Source organism: Lemur catta, chromosome 10 (genome assembly GCF_020740605.2).
Source record: "Lemur catta isolate mLemCat1 chromosome 10, mLemCat1.pri, whole genome shotgun sequence".
Classification (NCBI taxonomy): Eukaryota; Metazoa; Chordata; class Mammalia; order Primates; family Lemuridae; genus Lemur; species Lemur catta.
In genome coordinates this window covers 49009671-49035862 of record NC_059137.1, presented here as the reverse complement: position 1 = coordinate 49035862, position 26192 = coordinate 49009671, and the positions used below count along the sequence as shown (strand labels likewise).

The window sequence follows — 26192 nt, the reverse complement described above, 5'->3', positions numbered from 1 at the left end:
ACACTGAACTCTACTTAGGAACTTTAAAATGAAAAAAAATTTTTTGTAAGCCTAGGAGAGTCTATAGTCCAAAAATTCCATTTCTTAGTTTATAAGTCATCCATTGGCACAGAAGTCAAATTTCAGTCATTTTTCAGGCATTTTGTCTGCCTGTAACTCTCAAGTAGCTGTTTGCCTATTTAAAGGGTATTTGTGGGCTTCCCTGTTTTATGATCCTATAAGAAAATAGATGGGGATTTGGGACAACAGGGAGGTAACCAAACTCCCTTCTTGTCACTGAAAGTTCAGCCTTGGCCCTGAGCAGACAGGCAGGGACACAGGCGGGCAGACTGGCTGGTCTGGACAGTGAGGCCCATGAAGATCAGTGTTAGATTCAGTCATGGGTGTAGAAACTCCTGAGTCCTTTTGGTTAGTACCAAGCAGGATTTGCAGCCACACTTAGAGGCTTGACAAGGAAAACGCATCAGGACTTTTCATGTCCGTATCTAAGTATCCAGGGGCAAGACCCGGGGGCACCTGTGGCCCAGTAGTACGGCTTAAAGAGGAGCCCAGCCTACCATTGCTGTGATGCTTTTTCCAGACTCCAAAGCACATGTTCTGGAAGGTTCACAGGCTCCTGGGCTCCTGTTGCACCCCCAAAGTGGGGAGGAGCCAAGCACCTGCTCAGCCGGCCATGTGCAATTCTGAGTCAGCTCTGCCAAACAAAACACCCCGGCTCGCCCCTCCCAAGCATTCACGCTTTTAAGGGGCCTCTGTCTTCCCCCTTCGAGGCCTGCTGACCAGATGTGGGCCTGGGTGACACCCGGCAGGCCTAGGCAGCCAGGGGGCCATTAATCTGCAATTAGGACTGAGCACGCCCCCACCTGCTCCGCCTACTGCCTCAGGACGACTGCAGCTGAAAAGCACTCTTGGAGGAAATAGAACCCTCGGTTTATCTTCAGGAGGAGCCACTTTGGAAAGCTTTTTTGGACAGATCCCCTTTCCCTGTGGCAGTTAGCTCCACTCCTGCTTTAAAAAGAGAAGAAGTGGGAGTGGGGGCACTTGTTCACTGTCTATGTCATTTCATTTTAATTTTAGGGCAGTGAAACTGTAATGAAAAGGTAGTTAGAGGTCACTACATGAAAGCAAAACCTGAGACAGCAGGCGGTGCTTGTTTCTCCACCACCACCACCCACAGCACAGGCCCATCCAGGTCTGCCACCCCCTGATGTCACACCTGGGCTGAGAGAGGGAGGGTGACAGGTGGGGCAGAGGATGAGGGTGTCAGAGCACTGTCTGATGTTGTCTGCACACAGGCCTGGAGTTCACAACTTAGAGACCCACACACTGAGCTTCCTTCAGCAACACACATTGGTTGGCCTGGTACTTAATCCACTCCAGGATTGCCTTTCTGGAGGGGACAAATCCTCCTCCAGGTATCCTTTGCAGCTGAGAAGACCGAAGAAACCCCATGAGAGTTTCATGCCTTTCACCTGGCTCTAGGCCAGGTCCAGTGCTGGGCCACCTGCCCGTGCTTACCTCCTTCCCACCCCTCACACATGGTAAACTATGGGATAGGAATAATGAAGTTATAAAATGCCATAATGAAGAAAATGGGAGGAAGGTCCTCAAAGGACAAGGGATTTCAAGACCTCTGAAGCAGACAGGAGGTAGATGGTACAGTGACAGCTGAAAAATGCGCATAAGGAAGCCTCAGCCTGGAACGATATGGCACAGGACAGCTGGAGCTGCAGAACCTGGCAGCGCTCAGGATTTGAAATGGCAGGTACCACGGAGGGCAGGGTAGCAAATGGTGCTGTAAACAGGGGCATCACGAACAACGGACCTAACTTTCCCCATCCCCCAACCACCACCTGGCACAAGACCTTAAAAGCCAGGCCACAAATGGAGGCTCGTTTTTAAAGATGTTGACTCTCCAGAAAATGTAACTGAGCTGTAGAATAGACAGTTCTTTACACTGATTTGGTGCTATATTCAAACCTTAATGGAGTGGAAGCTGGGGAGTGAGTTCCTGATCCCCCAAAAGTGAGGGCAAATTGCCAGGATCCTCACCCATGGAGGTGACCCCACTGTAATGCGAACCGGGCGCTCAGCCCTGCCCTGGCCACCTGGTCTGCTGACACAGTGGCAGACCTGCCCACAGCCCAAGGCAGGTAGACACCACCATCCTGAGAGGGAACCTCGTGCCCAGCAGATGCCCCTGGACACCATACTCTAAACCAGCAGACCACTTCCGACCAGCCCAGTAGCTCCAGCCACTCGCCCGCTCAGAGACTCTGCTTTCCTCTGACAGAATGGAGCCAGCCATCTCTCAGCTGTTACAGCTCTACTCTCGTTCTCCATCCCCATGAACCTATGGGCTTCTGCACTAACGCAGGTTTGCTGCACGGCCATAAAATGTTTTCACTTTATATTCTATCTTTAATATCTAATAACTTTTATTTTTTTAACACACCTAAAGCTTCAGGAACTCGGGGCTATAATAGGTGACCAAGCTCCGACTTCATTCTCACAAGCAAAAGACATGCAGCATAAAATACAAGCATGTGCGTATCTTTGAGACGACAATGTGTTTGAAGGCTTCCGTTGGTGGGATTTGTTGAACACAGTCACATCAGGTGTTAGGGCAGTGTGTGCACACACAGGTGCACGGGCTTTAATAGCAGAGCCTTTTTTCCAAAAACCTCGCTACAGAAGCCCAATGCACAGCACTGAGCAGCAACTGCTCTGATTACAGCAGGGAAGGGAACCACTACCCCATCTGCTCAGTTCCTCCTTCCCCCTTGTGGCCCAGTTACTTTCTCAAACCAGAGTTCCAGGGAGCACAGTTAGCAACCCCAAGTCAAAACAGCTAATGAGTAACTTAATACATAAGACAAGTAAATGTTTCACTTTGTAAAATATGTAAGTAAAAAACATGAGCAGTTATCCTTACCTGCACGAGTGCAAACACCTTCTGATGAAATTGTAAGTAGATTCAGCCAGCCAGAACTCAGCAGGCATCACCCCCATCTTCACCTACATTTAATGAGAGTTAAGTGTGAGCCAGGGCCAAGTGGATCCTGTCGTTCAATCCAAACAACAAACCTGCAAGGCCAGTATGGCTATTACGTTACCCACATTTTTACATGTTAAAGAACTTGACGGGCCTTGTAGCTAGTGGGTGGTAAGGGCCAAGAGCAAAGCCAGGTCTGGACTCTCAGACCCTGCATGCTCTTAGCCACCATGTTCCACCAGGCCCCATAATAGTTGCTTGTGGCCTTTTTGTGTGTGTGTTTTCTGAATTTTTTACTTGTACTAACCACTTTCATAATATTAAGGGTATTTTAATTTGGAAACAAAAAAGGATAGGTAGTAGAGGGAGAGCTGGCATCCAAGAGAAGCAGGCAAAGCAGGAATGCCCTAGGGTGGCTTGTCCAGCCTGAGTCACCATGGGAGTCACCATGGGGGTCACCAGCAGGCCAGCACCAGGCAGGGCTCAGAGGGAGTTCTTCACCCCAGCAGGGCTCAGCGCTCCTCAACAGCCAGGTCAATCCCAACCTTTCACTCCCTCCCTTCCTAGCAATTGGAAACATTAGAAAAACTTACTGGTCCTGACATTACTACTCAGTCACACAGCTACACTGAGAAGAAGGGGGACGGACAGAAGGAGCAGATGTGAACCAAAAATCCTCATCTAGCTAAAGTCGACAAATCAGCAGACAGCAGTATATGCATATTATTTAGGAATATGAAAAATATTAGCAGAAACAGGTAAAAAAAATTAAAATTATTGTCTCTGGAGAAGTAATCACGGAGGAGGGCCAGCGGCTGGGACATAAGAGATTGCTGCATTTTTATAAGCATTTTAGCATCATTTGGCTTTTCAAATCAAGTGCCAATATTTTTTTATTTGTAAATAATAATAAAACCTACCCTTCTTAGTGTTCTCTTTTAGCTTAATGGACTCCAGGAAGCTCAGATAGAATGTGGTTTTTAATGTGGTTTGTGGAGCCAGGAGATCTGAGACACAGAAGATGGGAGGCGGGTGGTGTTGTGGAAGAGCCATAGATCTTGAGGCAGAGGACCTGGATTTCGATGTGGCTTCACTGCTCGGTGCTGTGTGGCCTTGGGAAAGGTGCTTAACCACTCTGAGCCTCCCTACCCCACAAGAGCATCAACACCCCCTATCGAGAGGATTAAATGTCATAGATCCCAACACAGATTCATACACTAAGCTCACAGTGGGGATTTAAGGTGTGGTACATATGACGCCTGGGCCAGGTAGGTGAGAGCTGTGGGAACACTGAGCCCCAGATAAGAAGATACACGTTCCTTGCCCGTGAACTAGGCCCTGAAGTTAAGCCCAAGTCTCTAGACTTGAGCTGAAATCTCCTTTCTCCACACTGTTCCCAAGTTCCTGAGACCGTGGAGTATATTTTAGGATTCTGGGCACTCAAAAGAGAGGAGAGTGTCCCAGGCTTCAGTCTGCATCTGTCTGTGTGAGCCTCACCCAGACCAGACCCATGAGCCCATCTGACCCTGGTACAAAGTCTTTCCTCAATTCTGCCCAATTAGGAAAAAAATCTTAACTTGGCCTTATGGGGTCCTCTTGAACAAAGTCCTTCCTTAATTCCACCCAATTAAAAAAAAAAAATCTTCAGGCTGGGCACAGTGGTTCATGCCTGTAATCCTAGAACTTTGGGAGGCTAAGGTGGGAGGATCACTTGAGGCCAGAAGTTTGAGACTGGCCTGAACATAGCGAGACTCCATCTCTACAAAAAAAATTAAAAAATGAGCCAGGCACGGTGGTGCACATCCTACAGTCCCAGCTATGCAGGAGGCTGCGGTTGCTGTGAGCTATGCTGCTTCCACTGTGCTCCAGCCTGGGCAACACAGCAAGACCCTGTCTCAAAAAAAACAAAAAAAAAAAGAAACCCAAAACTTCAAATTATTTGGCCTTAGAATCAAACCTGGTAAAACCTTAGGTTCCAAAGAGAAACCTCCTGGTTCACTGCTATATCAAGCTTTGTCACAGGCCTGATGACTGCAGTCATTTTAGGACAAGCAGGCCCAGCCTTCCCAGAAACCAGCCCAGCCTGGGGCAATTTTTTCCAGGCTCTGAGTGACACAGGAAACCAGCACACCCAACTTGTTAAAAAGTTGCAAGAGCCAAACCAAGGTCTCTGACAAAAATAGGAAAACAGGCTCCAGTGAAGAAACCAGTTAAGACCAATAAGAGCCAAGATGACATAAATGACCTCTGCTCACACTAGTAGATTATGCCCTGCTTATAATGTGCTAGCATCTAAAAGAAACTCCCGCCAGTGCCATGACAGTTTATAATCACCATAATAATCCCAGATTTTACCTTATGTGATACGAAAAGAGAAGGAACCCCCAAATTCCTGGAAATCTCCACCCTTTTCCCAGATAACCATGAATATTCCACCCCTTATTTAGCATATAATTAAGAGATAGCCATCAGTAGAGTTCACCAGCAACATATGGCTGCTACTGTGCCTATGGGGTAGCCTGCTTGCTGTTTGTTGTTTAATAAATGTTGCTTCCATTTCCAACTGAAGGCTCGTGCTTGAGTTCTTTTCTGCAGGGAGCCAAGAACTCTCTTGGCCTTTCGGCCAGACCCCAGTTTTGCGGTCCACTTTCCTGTGTCATAAGCATTTCAAAGAGCCCACAGCTGCTTCTCACAGATCAGGGACCCCTGCCACTGCCTGGTTGCCAACAGTCCCTTTCCTCCCTCCTCTCTGTGGAATCAGAGCCTGCACTGGTTTGGGTGGGGGGGAGAGGCCTGGCAGGTCCAGTCACCATAGGACCTCTTCCTTCCCCTCCATCACCTGTGACTAAGGAGACCCACCCCATCGGACAGCACCATTCTTGCTGGTATGTCATACAGTGAAGAGGTAGAAGGATGTCCTGTGTTTAGGCACAGAGAACCCAAAACAAGACTTCAGCCCAGGCCCAAGGTTATCTCCACCAGTCCTGGGATGCAACGGAAGTTTAGTATAAAATCTCCCCAAAGGTCCCAAGCAATACAGACTGCCCTCTGCATAGACATGTTGGCTACATAGACAGCGCATGGGCGTAAACACACAGACCTACAAATCCAATCCCCCCCAAATAAAATTTATTCTTTGCCACGTCATACTTGGCAAGTGTTGATCATTGTGTCACTTCATACAATGATTAAATTAACAAAATACATCTGGATCGGAGAAAACCTCACAGAAACCAGCTTTGATTCCATGAGTACAAAGTAAGGGAGCTGGGGGGCGGGGGGACCAGGACAGTAGATAGAGGGTTAAGGGGATTTAATTAGCCAGTGGTAAAATGTCATTTTCCTGGAGTAAAGTGATTCTCATTTTATTCTAGTGTCCTGGAAATAGTGATAAAGATTTTTTTTTTCATTTTGAGGAATTCCTTTTTTCTTCCATGAATAATTCTTAATTGTCTGCTTTTTAAAAGTACTGTGCAATTTCTAAATAACCATTTTTTCGAAATCAGACTGACACTGACAATTCCCTCTGATTGGGGTTTCCGGAATCACCCGCAGAAAGACGGCTGCTCTGCCGAGAGCCTGCCGGGGAAACCGGCCTGTACATCCTGTGCCCGAAAGGATCCACTTCCTCAAAGGCGTAGCCAGGAGGCTCGGGGTATGAAGCTGGGCACCTGCCCATTTCCTTGGGAGTAAAGTTGACAGCATAGGTGGTCTGGCCCTCCACAGGGATATTTCCTCGAGGGCCTGACCAGGGGGGCTTACAGCTTTTAGTATTGCTGGGTGGGTGGGGCACATAGTGGGCCCGAGTGGTGGTCAGGTAGTCCAAGGGCTCCGTGGGAAGGTTCAGCTGGGGAGTGGGCTTGACTAGCTCCGTGCGCGTGCCGGCCCACTGCTTGTAGTCATCCTGGGTGGTGGTGGAGCTCTCGAAGCAGCTGCTCTTCTTAGTCGGGAGCACCGGTCGGCAGGACTGAGCTGGGGCACCCTTGGGGTATGTGTAATGGGACTGCACTGTTGTCAGAAGATCCATCTTCTCTTCGGGAGGGACATAGGCAATGGGAGTTTTAGAGAGGATCTGGGGCGTCGGCCAAGCTTGGTACTTATCTCGAAACTCGGTGGTGTTAGAGAAAGGCACGTCTAGCCCAGGAGGCCTGGCTGGAGGTTTCAAGCTCCTGGCAGGCTCCCCTATCAGGCCCCGGTAGGACTGTTTGTGGGTGGTGAGGCTCTCAAAGGGGATTTCACAGGTCCTGAACTTCTGTGCCTCATGCACAAAGCGCTTCTCCACAGGGTGGGCCACATAGCTCATCTTGTAGTTAGTCAGATCCTCCAAGGGGATGTTACAGAGCTTTGGTACCGGCGGAGGTTTATAGCTCATGGTGTTCACAAGGCCCTTTACAGGGTAGTCATCCTGGTGTGTGGTTCTATTATCAAACCTGGTTGATGCTGGCCGGTACTTGCGTTCCGGACGAAGCAGTTCTCGTCTCGGTTGGTGCCAAGGTAAATAATCAGCTGAAATTAATGCAGAGGAGATAATTAATAACAAATCAGGTCATCCAGTTTGCATGTATTCCAGTGAGGTGTTCTTTGAGACAAGGGAAGAATAGAGAAGATCCCTGCTACCACCAGAACCAAGAGCTCGATGTTTCAACTCTATGGTACTTGCAGGCTACTGTGCAGAAGAGACAGATTTATAGGAATTGTTATCATCCATCCCCAACACACACACTGCTGCATGCAGGGATTTTAGACGGTCCACGGTTGTGGGAGGATCAGGGCAATACATTCCTGCAGAGAAGTTCAACCACTGGCTTACCCTGACCCAGGAACTGTTCCTTTCTTCTATAGGGAAAGTGCCCACTCTGGCTCAGCATGGAGTAAATGGGAAGATGCTTCTGATGTAGTGAGACAGGGGATTCACAACTCACCACTCATGGGCCACCTACTGGACCAACCAGGCCTACCTGGTCATCTGTGGAGTGACAGCCATTGTGTCCCTATAATCCTCTCATCCAATCCACATAAATCAAATATGCCACTCCAAGGGAATACAGGCATTGTGTTGGCTGGTAAGAGAATAATAGCAGTTGCCACTTGTATAAAACTTATTATGTAACAGGCAGTGATCTAAGTGCTTTGTATATTGTTTAATCTTCAGACAGTCCTAATGAGGTGGGTACTATCAAAAGGCCCATTTTACAGATGCAGAAACAGAGAGACACAGAAAATTAGGGAATTTGCCCCAGATCACTTGGCTAGAAGGGGAAAAGCATGAATTCAAGTCCAGATCCAGAGACCATGATCTGACCCACTCTACTATCCAGTTCTAACAATTAAGGAACACCAACTATGTGCCAGTGAGTTGTGCTCAAGCTTTTCCATACACCATCTTGTTTCATCTTCACAATAACCCTTTGTGATAGGTATGACTGTCTCCAGTCTATAGATTTCCAAAAGCAAAGGCTCAGAGAGGCTTCAAAAAGCTTGCCCAAAAGTCACATGGCAAGTGAGTTAAGTTGGAATTTAAACCACATTGTTGACTCCAAAGCCATGCTCTTCTGACAGCCCATATCACAGTTAGGGCACTATATTCCTAGATGGTGTGAAAGGTACAGAAAAAATAATCAGGAAAGATTTGCAGGAGGAGGAGAACTTCAGAATGTTAGAAGAATGAAAAGGATTGCCAGCTACATCTAGGGATGTCCATCTCAATAGGAACCTCTGCTGTGGGGCTGCAATGGCCAAAGTAAAGGAAGGCTTGGACCCAAAGCAAATCCGTACTAGAGGTGGCCCTCACACATCTTGAGGAGGAGACACTGTCCTCAAAGTGACTCTACTATACAAACTCTTAGGTCAGCTCCAAGACTGAAAGTCCAGGTGAGAAAAATAGGATGGCAAACCACACCCCATTCAACCACCTTGGCACTGCTGCCATTCTTTCCATAACACTTGGCTCACATCCAAGACCTACATTGCCCTGTCAGGCCCACAAATTACCAGGCCTACAGTAGCCCATGTGAGCCCTCTGAATCCACAGGGAATTCTCTTGCTTACCACTTTAAAAAGACTTACAACAGAAGCAGCTTCCCAGGAGCTTTGGGCATATACGGCCAACACTAGTAGAGTCCGCCAGCATACTTTACAACAGCTTTATTGAGATATAATTTGTGTAACATAAAATGTACCATCTTAAGTACACAATTCAATGACTTTTACAGAGTTGTGTAACCATCACCAAAATCCAGTTATAGAGCCTTTGTTATCACTTCTTGGCCTTTTGGCTAAGATCAAATGTAGAACATTTGCATTATGCCAAAAATATCAATCATCCCCATTTGTACTCAGTCTTCACTCCCAGCCCCAGGCAACCATTAATTTGCTCTTGGTCTTTATAACTGTGCCTATTCTGGACATTTCATATGATGGAATCACATAAGATGTCACATTTTTTGTCTGGCTTCTTTCACTTAACACAATGTAATTGAGGTTCATCCATGTTGTACTATGCATCAACAGTTCATTCCTCTTTATAGTTGAATAGTATTACATTATATGGATATACCCAAATTTTGTTTATCCATTCACCAACTGATGGATATTTGAGTTGTTTCTACTTTGGGGGCATTATAAAAAATTATGCTATGAATATTTATGGAGAAATCTGTGTGAACGTATGTTTTCATTTTTCTTGAGTAGATACTGAGAAGTAGAATTGCTAGGTTGTACAGTAATCCTATGTTTAGCTTTTTAAGATACTGCCAAATTTTTCCAAAGTGGAAGTGCCATTTTACATTCCCACCAGCAATGCATGAATATTCTCATGTCTCCATGTCCTCACCAACGCTTGTTACTATCTGGGTTTTCTTTATTATAAATATTCTGTTGGGTGTTTAGTTGTTATCTCGTAGTTTCATTTACTTTTCCCTAACAACTAATGAGTATCTCCACATGTGCTTATTAGTGCTTCATCTATCTTTTTGGTAAAAAGCCTATTCAAATTTTTTCCCATTTTAAAGTTAGGCTTTTGTCTTCTTATTGAATTCTAAGAGTTCCTTGCAAATTCTGGATACAAGTCTTATACCAGGTATGTGACATACATTTTCCAAGTCTGTTACTTACCTTTTCATCTTCTTAATGGTGTCATTCAAAGCACTCAAAGGTATAGAATTTTGATAAAGTCTAATTTATATTTTATGAATCATGCTTTTGACACCATATCTAAGAAATCTTTGCCTATTCCAAGATATCATAGATTTTTCTCCTGTTTTATTTTAAAAGGTTCATAGTTTTAGCTACTATATTAAGCTTCTGATCCTTTAATTTTTGAGTATGGTGTGAGGTAAAGGTCTAAGTTCATCTTTTCACATGTAGATAATTCAACTGCTCTGACATCATTTATCAAAAAGACTGTCTTTCTCACACTAAAATGCCTTTGTGAAAAATCGATTGACAATAAAGGTTTATTTCTGTACTCTCAATTCAGTTGCATTGGCCATTACATCTATCTTTATGTCAATACCACACTGTCTTAATTACTGTAGCTTCATAGTAAAGTTTTGAAACCATGAAGTATAAATTCTTCAGCTTTGTTCTTATTTTTGAAAAAAAAAAAAAACTTCTAGCTATTCTGGTTTACTTGGATTTTATATATAAAATTTAAGATCTTGCCAATTTCAAAAATAAAAATAAGCCTACTAGGATTTTGATATGGATTGCACTGAACCTATAGGTCAGTCTGGGACAAACTCCATCTTAACAGTACTGAATCTTCCATTCATGAACATAAATGTCTCACCATTCTTTAGATTTTATTTAATTTCTCTCAGCATTGTTTTGTAGTTTTGAGTGTATAAGTCTTACAGTTATTTTTTTAAAGGTATTCCAAGTATTTTATTCATTTTGAGGCTACCAGGAAGAGAAGTATTTTCTTGATTTTAGTTTGATTTTCATTGCTAGGATATAGAAATATAATAGATTTTATATACTGCTCTCCAATACTGAAATCTTGAACTCATTAGCTCTTATAGTTTTTGTGAATTCCTTACTATTATCTGCATATAGGATGTTGTCTGAATAAGGACCGTTTCACATCTTCCTTTCAAATCTAGATCCATTTGTTTTTCTTGCATCATTGCACTGGCTAGAACCTCCAATACCATGTTGAATGGAAGTGGTGAGAGCTGACATACTAGCCTTGCTCCCAATCTTAGAGAGAAGGCATTCAGTCTTTCCATATTAAGTATGATGTTTTATAAGTAGAAGGTTTTTTGTGGATGCCCCTTATCAGACTGAGGAAGTTTCCTTGTTGTCCTAAGCTTGTTGAGAGCTTTTATGAGTATTGGACCTTATCAAATGCTTTCTATCAAGTAGCTGTCTGTTACTTTATTAATATGGCATATTACGTTGATTGATTTTCTGATGTTACACCAACCTTGCATTCCTGGAAGAAACCCCACAGTTTCATGAGTACTGATTCTATAGTTGTCTTCTAAATTAAGAGGGAAAAAAATGTCTTTTAAATGACTGAAGAGAAAAGTCATTTACCAGTGCTAATTACATTTACCAGTGCTCTTTATTTCTGTGTGTAGATTTGTGTTACCATCTGGCATCATCTCCTCCCAGCCTGAAGGACTTCCTTTAGTATTATAATACAATGTCTGTCATAGTCTTTGTTTATCTGGGAATGTCTTGATTTTGCCTTCATTTTTGAAGAATATTATAATATCATGGGATATAAAATTCTTGGTTGACATTTTCTTTCAGTACTTTGAGTATGTCAACCCACTGCCTTTAGTCCTCCATTGTATCTGAAGTAAACTCAGCTGTAAATGTCATTTTTCTGCACGTGATGAGTTTTTTTTTTTTCCAAATCTTTGTTTGCTTTCAATGATTGAACTATGATGTCAACAGGTATGGCTCTTTATGTGTATTCTATTTAGATTGTACCTCTTTATTGATAAATATTCTTCATGACATTTGAGAAGTTTCAGCAATTAACCCCTCAAATATTTTTTTCTACCCCTTTCCCCTTTTGAGGGTACCATTATGAGTATGTTGGTATGCTTTATGGTATTTCATAAGGCTGAGTTTGTTTATTTTCATTTTTTTCTATTCTTCAGATTGGATAATCTCTATTGACCTATCTTCTGCATTTCACCGATTCTTTGTTCTGCCACTTCAAATCTGCTGTTGAGCCCCTGTAACTTTTTTTATTTTAGTTGTCCTTTCAACTGCAGTTTTTCTTTATGATTTCCCATTGTCTATTTGATGAACAATTGCTGTCATACTTTCTTTTATTTCTTTAAACATGGTTTCCTGTTGTTCTTTGAATATGTTTATAATAGCTAGTTTGAAATATCTGTCTGTTAGGTCCAACATCTGTGCTCCTTCAGAGATACTTTTTACCTGACTGCTTTTTTGGCTGTTTTCCCATGTGTGGATTATACTTCCCCATTCCTTTTCATGTCTTATGATTTTCTGTTAAAAATGCAACACTTTAGATACTATGCTGTAACAACTCTGGATTTTGTTCCCCCTCTGGGAGTTGTTTTTCCTTGCATTCAGTGGCTTACCTGCACAAATTCTATAGAGTCTTATCTTCCCTACAGTGTGTGACCACTGATGTTTTTGCTCATTTTTTCTTTTTTTTTAATTATTTTTATTTTTAAGCCTGGCTTCCTAAGGGTCACCCTATTCAGCATAGGCTAGTGGTCACCCAATGACTGAGAAGTTATACTTGAATACCAGAAAGGGTTTCACCCTTTTCCAATGAATCTGTGTGTGAGTTAGGACACATACATACACACAAAGATCAGGCAGTTTACAAGTCTAAATTGGCTTTTATTTTTTCTGGGCTTTCTTGTATCTCCTTTGCACAGGCACTAGCCCTCACATTTAGCCAGGGATGATGAGTAGATAAGACCCTCTCTGGGCCGGGCGCGGTGGCTCACGCCTGTAATCCTAGCTCTGGGAGGCCGAGGCGGGTGGATCGCTCGAGGTCAGGAGTTCGAGACCAGCCTGAGCAAGAGTGAGACCCCGTCTCTACCAAAAATAGAAAGAAATTATCTGGCCAACTAAAAATATATATACAAAAAAATTAGCCGGGCATGGTGGCTCATGCCTGTAGTCCCAGCTACTCGGGAGGCTGAGGCAGTAGGATCGCTTAAGCCCAGGAGTCTGAGGTTGCTGTGAGCTAGGCTGATGCCACGGCACTCACTCTAGCCCGGGCAACAAAGTGAGACTCTGTCTCAAAAAAAAAAAAAAAAAAGACCCTCTCTGATCTCCCTTGAGCCTGCACACACCCTTGCCCATGTGCACAGCCTTCCAGATGACCAGGAATATGTATAAGCTTACCAAGGCCTGCCCACTAAGATCATTTGGATCTCCCTGTTAAATTTCTAGCAGGTTTGCTGGTCTGTTGCTTGCTACAATTAGTACTGCAACCTCTAACTTGAAAGCTGTTTTCCCTGATTTTTTGCCATCGAGATCACTATTGTTTTTATCAAAACCCCGGGATATGCTTTCTATTCCCAGTCGAGTCAGACCCTACTGGCAGCAGAGCTGACCTTTTCAGTCTAGCCTGTGCCCAGGCAGAAGTACCACACAGATGGAATAGTTGGGAGAGATGATGGAAGCAGCCCCAGGATAAAACATCAGACTCCCAGTGCTCATAACCAAAGGTTCAATAGTTTTTCTTGCATAAATGTTGCTCAATTTTTTGTGTACCTTTGGTTGATTTCTACAATCTTGAAATGGTTGATTTTTACCATTTTGTCTAGTTTCATCATTGGTTTTTGAAAAGAAGATTTGCCAAGCTCCTTACTTCACCACTCCAGAAGTCCTGACATATCCCCAGCCCCCAGCCCCAGGCACACTCTTAAGTTTATTTTAGGCCAATACTACTACCAACTATTTATTCAAAATTGGCTTCATTTTAATTGAAAATCTAATCTTTCTCCAAGAGCCATTAATGGCTCTATCAGCATCTTGAAAGCATTAGGGGGCCGTAGAGGGAACCATCTTGCTGAATATAAACCACATGTTTCCCCCACCCCAGACTTTAGGCCTCACTGAAATGGGGGCACCTACCTATAGATGCCTACACGCTGGCTCAGGGTACTTGGGGGTGGGTAGGACAGGGCTTTTCTGGCCCTCTTCTGTGATGGATGAAGTGTTAAAGAAAACAGGTTCCTAAGCATAAAGCTGCCTCATGTGATTTCTGATACCCAACAATACAGTTGAAACCACATTATTATCCAGCCTCTGACTTCCTCCACCCAGCGTTTATTACAGAAAACCTCCACAGGACCCTGAAAACCTCAGAATTCCACATGACAAACTATTCACACGCCAGAAAAGCCCTTCAGGGCCAGAGTGTCATGTGGGTAATTGGCAAGAACCTCTTTAAAAGGGATTCCATTCAATAATGTGTCTTTAAAAAAAAAAAAACTTAGCTAAACCTAAAGCTGAGCATCAAGTAATTACACTCTCAATCTTTCCAATTGCACAGTGTTTTGAAAATGTCACAAATTACAACCAAATGCTGCTGGAGCATATTTTATTGGTGGTTTTCTGGACCCCAGTAAAGGTGCTGGCCATAAGAGTGGAAAGGAAAAAGTTTGCATATTTTTCCTGTGGAACCAATGTAACCAGAGCATATAGAAAAAATATAGATGATACCCATTGAAATATATATATTTCATGATCTTGATCTTTGAGGTTTTTTTTTTCGGAAAGAGAATCAATATATAGCCATAAGACATGAATGTTGCTATGGAAAAGATGTACTGAAGCAGCAAATTTTTACAAGAGATAAGTCATCCAAGGGATGATATATCAAGAAATAAGGCAAGGGTGTGGCCATTCAACACATGCATGAGGTTATTCAGGACTGACCCAAGGGCAGGGTAAATGCCATGGGCCTTCTCAAACCTCACTCCTGCTTCTGGCCAGGACCCACAGGCTAGGTGGGGATTTGCATAGATCTGCCAAACTCTGTCACCTGGAGCCCTTGTAAACAATGGTTCAGAATCATGCATTCATTTATTTATTCCTTCACTTGATGCACCTTTGTTGTGCCATTCCTTATGTTAAATGCTGAGGATACAGATGTAGGGCATTCAAGGCCCAGTTCTGGAAGCCATTATGTCATAGGGAAGCAGTGAAATAAATAAACCATTTAAATTAATAGAATCTGATAAGTATTTGCCATGGTCTGAATTTTTCCCAAAATTCATGTGTTGAAACTTAATCCCCACTGTGATGGCGTTAAGCATGGAGGCCTTTTGGGAAATGATTAATTCGGGAGGGCTGCACCCTGATGAATGGATTAGTGCCACCATTAAAGGGGGAGGGAACTATCTTAGGACCTTTTTTCCCTTTTGCCTTTCACCATGTGAGGACACAGCAATAAGGCACCATCTCAGAAGCAGAGACCAGGCCCTCACCAGACACCAAACTTGCCAGTGCCTTGATCTTGAGCTTCCCAGCCTCTAGAACTGTGAGAAATAAATCTGTATTATTGATAAATTACCCAGTCTCAAGGATTTTGTTATAGCAGCACAAACAGAAAGACGGTATTACTCAAAAAAAAAAAAAAAAAAAAAAAACTATGAAGGCACATAGGTTGCAAACTGGCACCAAGGGGTTACTCTAATTACAAATATGTTTAACTACATACCGACTTGTTTTTAAATCTGAATTTCAGAGGAAAACTATGAAATCTAACCTCACATGCATATGTTCCCAAACCAAAAACCCTACCTATCTGTGCATGCCTGGTTCTTAGCAGTGCAGTGGATACTTGATTGGTATTTGCTTATTAATTCTGTTTAAGTAGGCAAGCAGTTGACAGGTGCAAGAAGTTTAAGGAAAATGAAGGAGAAGAAAATAGGATTTTCTCAATTTTAACTTTATCGGTAGGGAAAAGTCAGCCATGATTCCATTTTAGCAGTGGAATACTCGCTCTTCTGTGATTGGCAAAGGACAGTTTGAGATGAAGCTGTAGAAAGAAAGGAACATGGGAAAGCTGGAGATGGAAGAGATTAAAGCATAAGTATCAGGTGGGTTTTTTTCTGTGTGTGTTCTTATCTTGTTGGTTTTTTATGACAGCCACAGAAGCTGTGATTTTTCTTTACCTTTTTTTTTTAAATTTAAGACAGCCACAGAAACTGTGATGTATTTTTATTCTGAGGGGTAAGTAGTCTCTTCCCTGCACTTAGGGCAAGGTGGGGGAGAGAAACTGAGCCCAGCAGGCAGTTGTTCTAAAGAGCCTCTCACTACGCCAAGACTCATGAAGCAAGGGGGCCCACGAAGAGGGTGTCAAGGGAGGGAGGGGAGTGTGTAGCAGGACCTGTCCTATCTTCTGCCCCTGTCCCCTAACTCCTTTCCCCATTGGAGGAAAGCACTCTTCCACTTTCATTCCTCCATCCCACCTGTGTACTTTTCTGTACATATGTTACATTTCAATTTTTTTTTAAATGGGTGAAGGAATCACTCAATTAGTTGTAGAAACCAATTTAGCTTGAACTTCAAATGCTTCCGTACCGCAGTGTGAGACTCAAACAGCAAGCTAAGGCAGGGGTTGGCAAATATTTTCTATAAAGGGCCAGATATTGAGTGTCTTAGGCCTCCCAGGCCACACAGTCTCTTTCACAACTACTCTATTTTGCCATATAGCACAAAAAGTAGCCACAGATAATACATAAATGAATGAGTATGGCTGTGCTCCAATGACACATACTTATGAATACCAGACTTTGAATTTCATATAACATAATTTTCACCGTCCAAAAATGATGTTCTTTTGATTTTTTTTCTTAATTATTTAAAAATTTTTAAACCATTCTTAGCTCCCCAGCTATACAAAAACAGGCTGCTGGCCAGAGCTGGCCTGGGGGAAATAGTTCGCCAGTGACCCTTGCACTAAGGGGATGTGCACATAAAACACAGTTCCCGGCTTGCACACAGGCTTGGCCTTTCCTACCCCTAAGTCTGCCCCTCAAGCACTCACGCACCTTTATAAGTAGGCAAACACTCCATCTTGGTGCCACATGGGTATTTACTGTCCCGAGGTTTGATGGGGTCCGTGCGACACACAGGGTAGCGGTTGTAATCTTGTTTGTATGTTGTGAGCAAATCCATGTTCTCTTCACTTGGGACAAACTGCTTGTGCTGGTAGAGCTTCACTGGTGCCACTTTGTGAAGCCCAAAATCTCTCCTGTAAGGAAAATAAGTGCATGTCATTGGGGTCCTTGGCTTGGAGTAAGGCTTAAGTTTTCCAGTCACCCCAACTCTACAAATGTTTGCTGAGAAGTCATCTTCTACTCTATCCCCCAACTCCAACCGCTCTTCCTTCTTTATTTCCCACTTTTGAAAAAGGCACCACCATTTCCTTCTCACCCAAGCCGGGCACCTGGACCATCATTCCCTGACTCCCTCCCTGCGGTCCCCGAGTCTGTCGTTCACCAAGTGCAGCCCCTCCACCCCATGGCTTTTCCTTCCCCCTTGGTCCAGCCCAGGGCGCCACTTCTCACTTGGAGCAGGTGGCAGCTTCCGGCTTCACTCCTGCCATTTCTACTTCAACCCCATAGTGTGGCCATAATAAACTCTCTAAGATCAGATCAGATCATCTCTCTCCCCAGCTTAAACATCTTCCAGATAAAAATCCAACTTTCTACCATGATTTATAAGTTTTCCTGGACCTGGGCCCTGCCTTACTTCCCAATCCTCACCTCCCGCCATCCTCACCCCGCCCGACCACACTGCGCTCCCCACCACGATAAGGGGCCCCTTTCCCGGGCCTGCTCTCTCCCCCTTCCTCCCACCCACTCTCTTCACTGTGAAGCTAACTTCTTCCTTCCAGGCACCACCAACCTCCCTCACTGTGTTCCCAAAAGCTTCTCCCATGAACGTTTATCTCCTTCCTCTTATTGGCATCACAGAAAAGAAAGAAAGTACAATAAATGGAGAGATCCCAAATCTTTTATTTCTCCACTATCTGGTGTCAGTGTCCCCGTTATTTCAGGGAGTATGAAAACAATAGGATTGAAAAAGCATGATGGTCTTCACCAAGCAGGAAGCCGTCCCCTCTCAAAGCATCCCACAGTGACAGAAAGGCCCAGCTGCTCCCTGCAACGCCATCAGGAACCACGCTGGCAACACCAGGACTCAGCTTGGGCTCGGGCTGCCCACTAGGGCAGCCTCAACTTCCCACTTCTCAGCACTAACAACTTTCCCCCCGAGGGCTTCCGCTTCACACAACAGACCATTTTTGCCTGGAACCCATTTATCCTACTGGACAAGGGGAAGGTGGATTTTCCCTGATGGTGCTTGCCAAAACAGCCCCACCAAGGGAAAGGGAAGGTTTCCGGACAGGAAAACATTAGGCCCAAACACCAATAAAACCTACTTCCCGGCCACAATCTGGAGCAGTGTTACTGAGCCATGCTTGACTAGCAAAGGTAACACGCTCCACTGTAACCTGTCTTGCATGAATTATACACGTGGTTGTCAATAAACACAAACCGGGTGCCGAAACTGCTGGGGATGGGATGGGAGGAAGGAATTAGGAAGCAGGAGAATTAGTCTCTCTAGGGCTCTAAGGAGGAAATGGGAGATGCTTCAGTTGAACTCCCAGAACACCCTCTCTGGGTAGATTGAAAAATACACTGTAGCCACAGTTACAGGAGGTCCGACCTGCACTCCCTTCCCAGGGCCCCACTGTTGGCCTGAGGTGTCTGGAAGCTCACTGTGGATATTGGGGCTCATGGAGTGAACAGGCCGAACAAGAAGCCAAGGGTCAGCTTCACACTTTCACCCTTCTTAGAGAACAAGTGTCACCCTGATGTGTGTTCATACTAAAGCAACTGCAGCTTAAAACTTTAGGCTACAGAGACAAACGGAAATGCCCAAGTTTTCTGTCTGAAAACCAATTAACTAGAAAGGGACTTTTGGTTGGAAAGTTTGCCTTCTAAAGGGAGTGCTCCCAAGGGACGCTGGGCTCTCCTCACTCACTCCCAGAGGGATGGAATGGGGTTTTGAGGCAACCTGAGACTATACATTGCGAAACCCTCATAAACCCACGTCCAGTGATGGCTACCCAAGCCTTCAGCCCTCTTCACTTCCAAGCAGCATCAGGAGACACTAAGGCCAAGTGGTGAGGAACAAAGCCAATGCCTGAACTGCCACATCGAGCCCTCCAACCTCAGAGCACCCAGGAGCACTTTCGAGCCGTGGGCCTGCCACGCTCACGGACCCTGCACACTGCACACGGAGGCCATGGCATCCTCTCCTGCTGGTACAGCTACTGTCCTCTCAGAGATGCTGCAAGAACCTTCCTTCAAGGGCTGCCAGGCTTTCGGACAACTAACGCACACTTAATGCCCCTGTCTCTTGCTGCTTCTACAGGAAAAAAAGCAGGTAAGTGCCCACAACTGTACTTGCCAGTTCCTGGACTATCCTGACATGGGTTTCTAAAAGACAAAAGTGAATGCAGCAAAATCCTTGCTCCCCACGTTTAGGGAATGAAATTGTTAATCTCCTCCTCTGGTATAAGATTTAACTCCCATTGTAAATGTGCATCTATAGTTCAATTGATTGATCAGCTATAACTAAGGCAAATGATTATGAGAAGAAAATTATCTACTTCTGAACACAGGAAAAAGTTTAAATTGAAAGTCTGATTAATATATACCCTACCTGAAAATAGTTACTGTGGCTTCAGAGTGAATTTAATCAGAATTTATGTGTTTCCTCATTATGTTTTTATGTTGCAAACACTCACTGAAACCTGTCATTAACCACAACATAACTGCATGTCCCCAATCACACAAAACCTTACAGCTTTTAAGTTCATGTCAAAGAAAAGTCTTCATTCTTCCCCACAATTGCTCAAATTGAATAGCTTTTTTCAATTATATTTTGAGGACACTGGCTCTCCCCTCTTTTCCTGTGGCACATTCCCCAGTCCCTGTGCCCACTGTGGCCATGAACTAAGAAAAAAAAAAAAAAAATCGGTCAAAGATGTAAGTTTCTTTTGGGTAAGTAGCTATAAAAGTTATATAGTATGGAAGGCCAAGAGCTAAACTCAGAGTTAAGTAAAGGTTAAAGTGGTCCTGCTGGGGAAGTCATAACAACTTGACTTCAAATCATTTGGCAAAGCTAAAGAAAGGTGTTTGACAAGAATCTGACAAAGGGAAAGAGGAAATAACAGCTAACTAGGGTCATGAGCCTGGAAGTGGGAAATGGAGATTTTCACCATGACAAAGGGGCCATGCAACACTTTTTTTTTTTAAATCTACGTTTAATGTTTATCTATGTAAACCTCAGAAATTGTGAGTGTGTCCAAGTAAGAGGAGTCCCTTCCTTTGCCCAAAGCAAAGCTTTCACCCCTACCCTGAATCCCACCCCTCCCTTTCTCAGGAAGCTCCTCTGTGGACACTTCCTAGACTGTGGTTTTACCTTCTCCTCTGTACAGGGAGGGTCTCCCATCTTTAAAGGTAAGAAATAAAACATGACATGACCCTCAATGGACTCCATTCTCCTCCAGTTCTCTTCTCCTTCCCTTCTGCAAGTGCAGACTTGTCTCCCTCACCTCCCACTCGGGCCACACCCCTCCAATCTGATTCTATCCACTCCTTGCTCTAGGCACAGCCTCCAGGTGCTGCCATGTCTGGATCCAATCACTCTTTCTCCTCCCGATCCCACTGTGTCCTCATCATAGCATCTATCCTTTCACTCATTGTTTAAATACTCTCTCCCTTGCCTTCTGTGATACAAGACTATTCTTCATGACTTGTTCCCTCTCAATCTCCCCTATAGGGTAGTGCTTTATCCACTGATTTATTTTATTATTTCCACATGTAATTCTCAAACTTCCCAGGGTCAAAAGGTACCCTTCTAAGGAAACCAGTCTGTCATCCCAGGCAGGTTGGGGAGCCCATCCCAATACACCAAGAAAGATCCCTCAGCTGAGTCACAGGGCTTGATTTGTGCCCCTGATCCTGACGGGACACACAGAGTCCTGGTCTTCACTGTAACAGATGGCATTCCAAGCACATGTCCTCCAGGATCCAAGTGACATAGTCCCTATCTCCTCCTCTACCCTATCAGTGCCTCAACTCCCACCGAGGCTGAGGCTAACATCTGCCCTCACTTCATACACACTCTGGACAAAATAGAAAAAGCTACCTAAAAGCACTAGCGAGTAACCAAAATGGGCAGGTTCTAGAGGCGGCCAACAGATGAAAGAAGAAAATGGCAGTCTAACAGCTAAAAGACAAGTCTTTCTTATCTTTTCTTGATTAAGGAACCAGAGGAACAACTTTGAGGCAACCACAGGTGCTGGAAAACGCAGAAGAAATCCTGGAAAGGAGAAAGCCAAAGACAAGAAGCCCCAAATTCTGTACATAAACTAGGCCCAAATCTCTGCTTGACCAACTTGCATAAGCAGGCAGACTTCAAGCAACCATGCTACAGATAAAGAGCTGAGATATGAACTGCCAACAAAGACATGGAGTTTGCACTTTGAGCCTGTCCAGAAAAAAAAAATGCTCTTTGCAAGAATATAAAAAATATCTAGATAGTCTACAACAAATAACATCACAATGTACAAAATCAGCCCAAAATTACTTGACATATAGAAAAATCTGACCCAAGCTCAAAAAAAAAATAAGGCAATTATAGAGACTGACCCTCAAGCAGACTTAGATGTTGGAATTAGCAGACAGGATTTTAAAGATGCTGGAATTAGCAGACAGGATTTTAAAACAAGGTCATAATGAATTAAAGGATAGGAAATCGCAGAAGAGAAATAGAAACATGTTAATAGAAATAACCAAATGTAAATTCTAAAACTGAAAAATACAAGATGCAGAATAAAACATTCTCTACATGAGCTTAATAGCAGAATAAAGATGTGGGAGGAAAAACTTGGTGAACATGAAATTAGATTTAACAGAAACCACCCAATCTGAAGAAGAAAGAGGGGGAAAAAGATTGGGGGAAAGAAATGGAGCATCGGGGACAGAAGAAAAATGCTAGAAGAAATAATGGCCAAAATGTTTGCAAATTTAATCAAGGACAATTCAAAGGCTCTGAAACTGCGCAGGCAAGCCCAGAGCTGAGAACCGCATCTGTCTCTTCATCAGTCCCCAGGCCCAGTCTGTGGAGGCAAGTAAGTGTATCCCTAGTGCTACAGCTCTGAGTAGGGCGTTGAGTATGCATTTGAACAAATAATGTGTAGAATTCAATGGGTGGGGCAAGACTCAAGGCTGCTACCAGCTTTCTTGCTACTTTCCTAGATTTTGGAGGACACCCAGTGCCGTTTCTCTCTTAGCTCTTCCCTCCCTTACTCTCCTTAGTTTACCAAGGAGTCTCACCAAAAATGAGTCTATGCTACCAACTCCCTGTCCTCTGCCTTTCAGCCAAACCCATCAAGTCAGAACCCAATTCTACCTCCCCCTTCTGTGCCTCCCTCCCACTCTACCCACAGTCCTGGCTTTCCTTAGACAGACTCACCTCTGTCTTCAGAGGCTATTCATTCTGCCCATCTTTAGGGAGCTGGCTTAGCTAACAGAAATAAATGTCCCAAATTGGGGCTCAAGTGCTTTACATGGTGACATGCCTAAGGGGAAATGAGGCTTGAAGTGCAAACCTCTTATTCATAAATTGATCTCGGGTCTATCTGAACAAAAGGTAGATCCTATCCTAGAGAATTACCAAGAGCTGCAAGAAACAGTTTCACACTAAGAAGGGCTGGAAATCGCAAGCATTCCCCTCATGGCACCTGCTGTAAATCCCCAAGATTTATGGTCAGTAAGAGTTGTGTGCAGCTGTAATCATGCCTCATGCTGGGATGATAACCTTTCCAGAAACCAGGTGTTTTTTGTGTCTGGGCTTAATCACCAAACCCAGCTAAGCCTTAGGCTACATGACATTTTCATTCAGCAGGTGGGAGCCCCCATCCAACCTCAGAAACTAAGCGGGGTCAAAGTTTAGATAAAGAAGTAGGTAGGATGTTCCAGTAATGAGTCCTAAGAGTAGAGGGGGGACAATCTGAGCAGACACAGAGGGGTGCAGATGGGGGGGGTGACCCCTGCCTTGGCCTGGAAGCCCCTGGTGGAACACTCCAATAGAGGCTCCTCTACCTTCCTGACAGCAGCAGAATTTTGTTCTCAGTCTATGAAAACTAGTGGCCAGCATGGCAGGCACAGGGTTGAGAAATAACAAAATCAAGGTAGAAGGAAGAGAATAGATGCCTTCTGTTCATTTCCTCCTTTCGTATTTTCCTAGAAAATAGAGGAGAGAGACCCATGTCTGCTCTTTTTCTTCCTCGTGAGGCACTTTGATCCTGCCAGTTTTTCTTTTTAATGCCCTTTTGATCATTAACAGCTTATTTTGGAAACGCTTTCAGTATCTGCATTCTTCCACTTTAGCCACATTTTGATGTAAATGATATTTATTGTTACTCTGGCTCTGTCAGAAGCAGAGGGGCCTTCTGGGTGATATGTTTATTGTTGCAAGTGACACAAAGCAAGGATAATTTAGGAACGGTCAGAGGGTAAGTTTTTGTTTTGCAAGCACCAGCGGGAGGAGTGAGGGTACCTGGGGTTGTATCTGGGGCCTTAGAGCTTGGCGATGGGGCAGAGCTCCCGCCCAAGCCGAGGGTTCGTCCTCATTCTCCTAAGCTTGTGGGCAACTAACAAAGAGCATCCCCCAACATCCAACCCTCAAAGCATCCTAGACTTCAGGACAGGAAATAGAACATCTGAAGTCAACTGTACAACTCACATTGTGCTCTTGATTTCTTGTAAATTGGGTAGGAGGCTGAACATAACGTCTGCAAACCATCCCTCATCACCTCTCTCATCCTTTTCTACCAATTACATGTCTCTTATCCACGTGCCTAGGGCTATTCATTGATGTTGACCAGGGTTTCTTAAAAGGAAAGCCGTGCTCAGGAATGGTCCACATCTCTCACTGGGGTCTGTAGACTCTCAGAGACTAAGGATGCTGTTTTCTTGGCAAAATGAAGCCCCAACTTTAGGGTTCACATTGTTTAATAAATCATAGGTTGAAAAAATCATTACATAAGTTACAATTTTTTTAATACATCAGGAACCAGAAACATCAAGCTTTAAACTAAATCATGCTTAGAATAAAAGTGACCTGATTTGAATCAAGTATCAGACAAGGCCCTCGACTCCCCCTCATTCTCTAGCTGCCCCTGCCCAGAGATCTCTGCCAACCTGAGGACTCCTTTGGCCTTGTTTGTCCATCTGCGGGTCCTCCTGCCCCCATAACCCAGACAGGGACTTCCTGTGGATCTAGAAGATAGCAGCTTTTAGTCAATAGGAGGACCTACGACCCACAACCTCATAGGCAGATGATTCTATCCCTATTCCCAGGGAAAACCTGGAGGCAGACTGTGTTAGAGCTATTCTCCTTCACCTGAGCCATCTGGGCCCTTTACTGGCACAAAATTATGAGGCAAATGGAGAGCAACAGGAAGAGAAGTCACCAGGTCGTGAGCACCTGTCATGTATAAGCACTATGCTGGCACAATTAACACGCACCATCATCTCTGCCTTGCAGCAATCCTGCCCTTCAGGAAGGAGGAACGGAGAAGGCAGACAACACATCTATCTTTCAGGTCTCACCTGGGGACAAACCTGTACCATCTGAGACTCTGCCCGATCACACCAAAACACGTTTCTGCTCTACTGGATCACCAATCACCAGCCACTACCTGGAGGTCACTAACCTAATTGTCAATAGCAGATTCTGCTAGAGACTTACAACATGTGGAACAACCCTAAGACTGACAATCTCCCTCCACAATCTCAATACAGACACCCTGCAACACTAACACGCTGAGCCATGTGGCCCAAACTCTGCACAGACCTAGATCAAAAAAAATCTTAGTTTGGAAATCAAGGTAATTGAAAAGGAAATATATTCTTTGGTTGGTTTTTTTTCGGTTGGTTGATTTTGTTTGAGACAAGGTCTTGCTCTGTCCTCTGGGCATCAGCATAGCTCACTGCAACCTCAAACTCCTGGGCTGAAGCGATCCTCCTGCCTCAGCCTCCTGAGTAGCTAGGACTACAGGTCTATGCTACCACACCTGGCTAATTTTTCTATTTGTAGTAGAGACGGGGTCTCACTCTTGCTCAGGCTGGTCTCGAACTCCTGAGTTCAAGCGATCCTCCTGCCTCCGCCTCCCAGAGTGCTAGGATTACAGGCGTGAGCCACCGTGTCCAGCCACTTTGTTCATGTTTCTTAAAGAACATTTAGGAGAACTCCAATTCAAAACCTACAGCATAATTTCCAAAAAGGCTCATTTTTTTCCCCGATTATCAAGTTCTCTTTCACCACCACCACCACCACCACCACCACCCAAGCCGTTCTGGATCCTTTCATGTGACAAAGCTCAAAACTCCTTAGTCAGCAGCAACCCCCTCCCTCCCTTTTTTGCATCCCTTTATTACTTATCTTCCAACCTTTATTATTTAACATATAGATCAGTTTAGCCTTCCCCTGCACCTCACCCCAGCAAGCAAGAATCCTTTTTAAGAGGGAGTGTGGGAAAAACTGAGCAGGCTAATCGATGCAGGGTTTTTTTCAGTGACACAGTCATTAAGGCAGTCAGTCCATATGTCGATACTGCACACTAATGCATTAATACTGCACATTGCAGTATTGTACATTAGCACTGTACATTGCTACTTTAATGTTATACTTGCATATGTTGATGCTATTTGTCCTCACCTTGCTGTAGTCAGGCCTTCCATTGGTATGGACCCTTTCCGGTACTCCATCCTGGGCTTGAAAGACTCTCTGGGCAGGTAAGAGTGATAGAGAGGGTAGTTCTCGGTGTATTCGGAGAGAAGACATGGTTTCTCTGTTTTATCATAAATCTTCGTAGGGAGATGTGGACAGTGATGCCGTCTATAAAAGACACATGGAGTTAGGTTGGTTGCCTTCCTGGGAGGAATACATCCATTTTGATAAGACTACCTCCTCCAAATGTGACCCAGACTAGAGTAATAAAACCGTAAGACTGCCAGCACTGAAAACCAGAATTTAACCCTTCTTCTTTCCAACTAAACCATGTGAAGTAGCCAGAATTTAGAAGATGGTCTATAACTGCAATGGCTAATCAAAATTCCTTTGGTCATAAAATTACACAGAAGCATAGCTGGTG

General features: G+C 44.2%; 1 protein-coding gene across 1 annotated transcript; it reads right to left on the bottom strand.

Annotated features, from left to right (window-relative positions):
- Positions 1-6346: 6346 nt before the first annotated feature.
- Positions 6347-25937, bottom strand: SAXO1 (stabilizer of axonemal microtubules 1). The gene is made up of 3 exons (XM_045563527.1): positions 25757-25937; positions 17005-17207; positions 6347-7501 (listed from the first exon to the last, which is right to left on the bottom strand). The coding sequence occupies exons 1-3, from the start codon at positions 25804-25806 to the stop codon at positions 6498-6500; spliced, it is 1257 nt and encodes a 418-aa protein (XP_045419483.1). The 5' UTR covers positions 25807-25937; the 3' UTR covers positions 6347-6497.
- Between the last annotated feature and the right edge of the window lie 255 nt (positions 25938-26192).

Bases quoted from the DNA above. Each gene is read 5' to 3' on its own strand.
- SAXO1 (XM_045563527.1), bottom strand. From the start codon at position 25,806: ATGGAGTACCGGAAAGGGTCCATACCAATGGAAGGCCTGACTACAGCA. The intron at 17,208-25,756 runs GTGAGGACAAAT...TTTTCCTTACAG, and splicing joins GAAGGCCTGACTACAGCAAG to GAGAGATTTTGGGCTTCACA. The intron at 7,502-17,004 runs GTGCGTGAGTGC...CATTAATTTCAG, and splicing joins GTGTTTGCCTACTTATAAAG to CTGATTATTTACCTTGGCAC.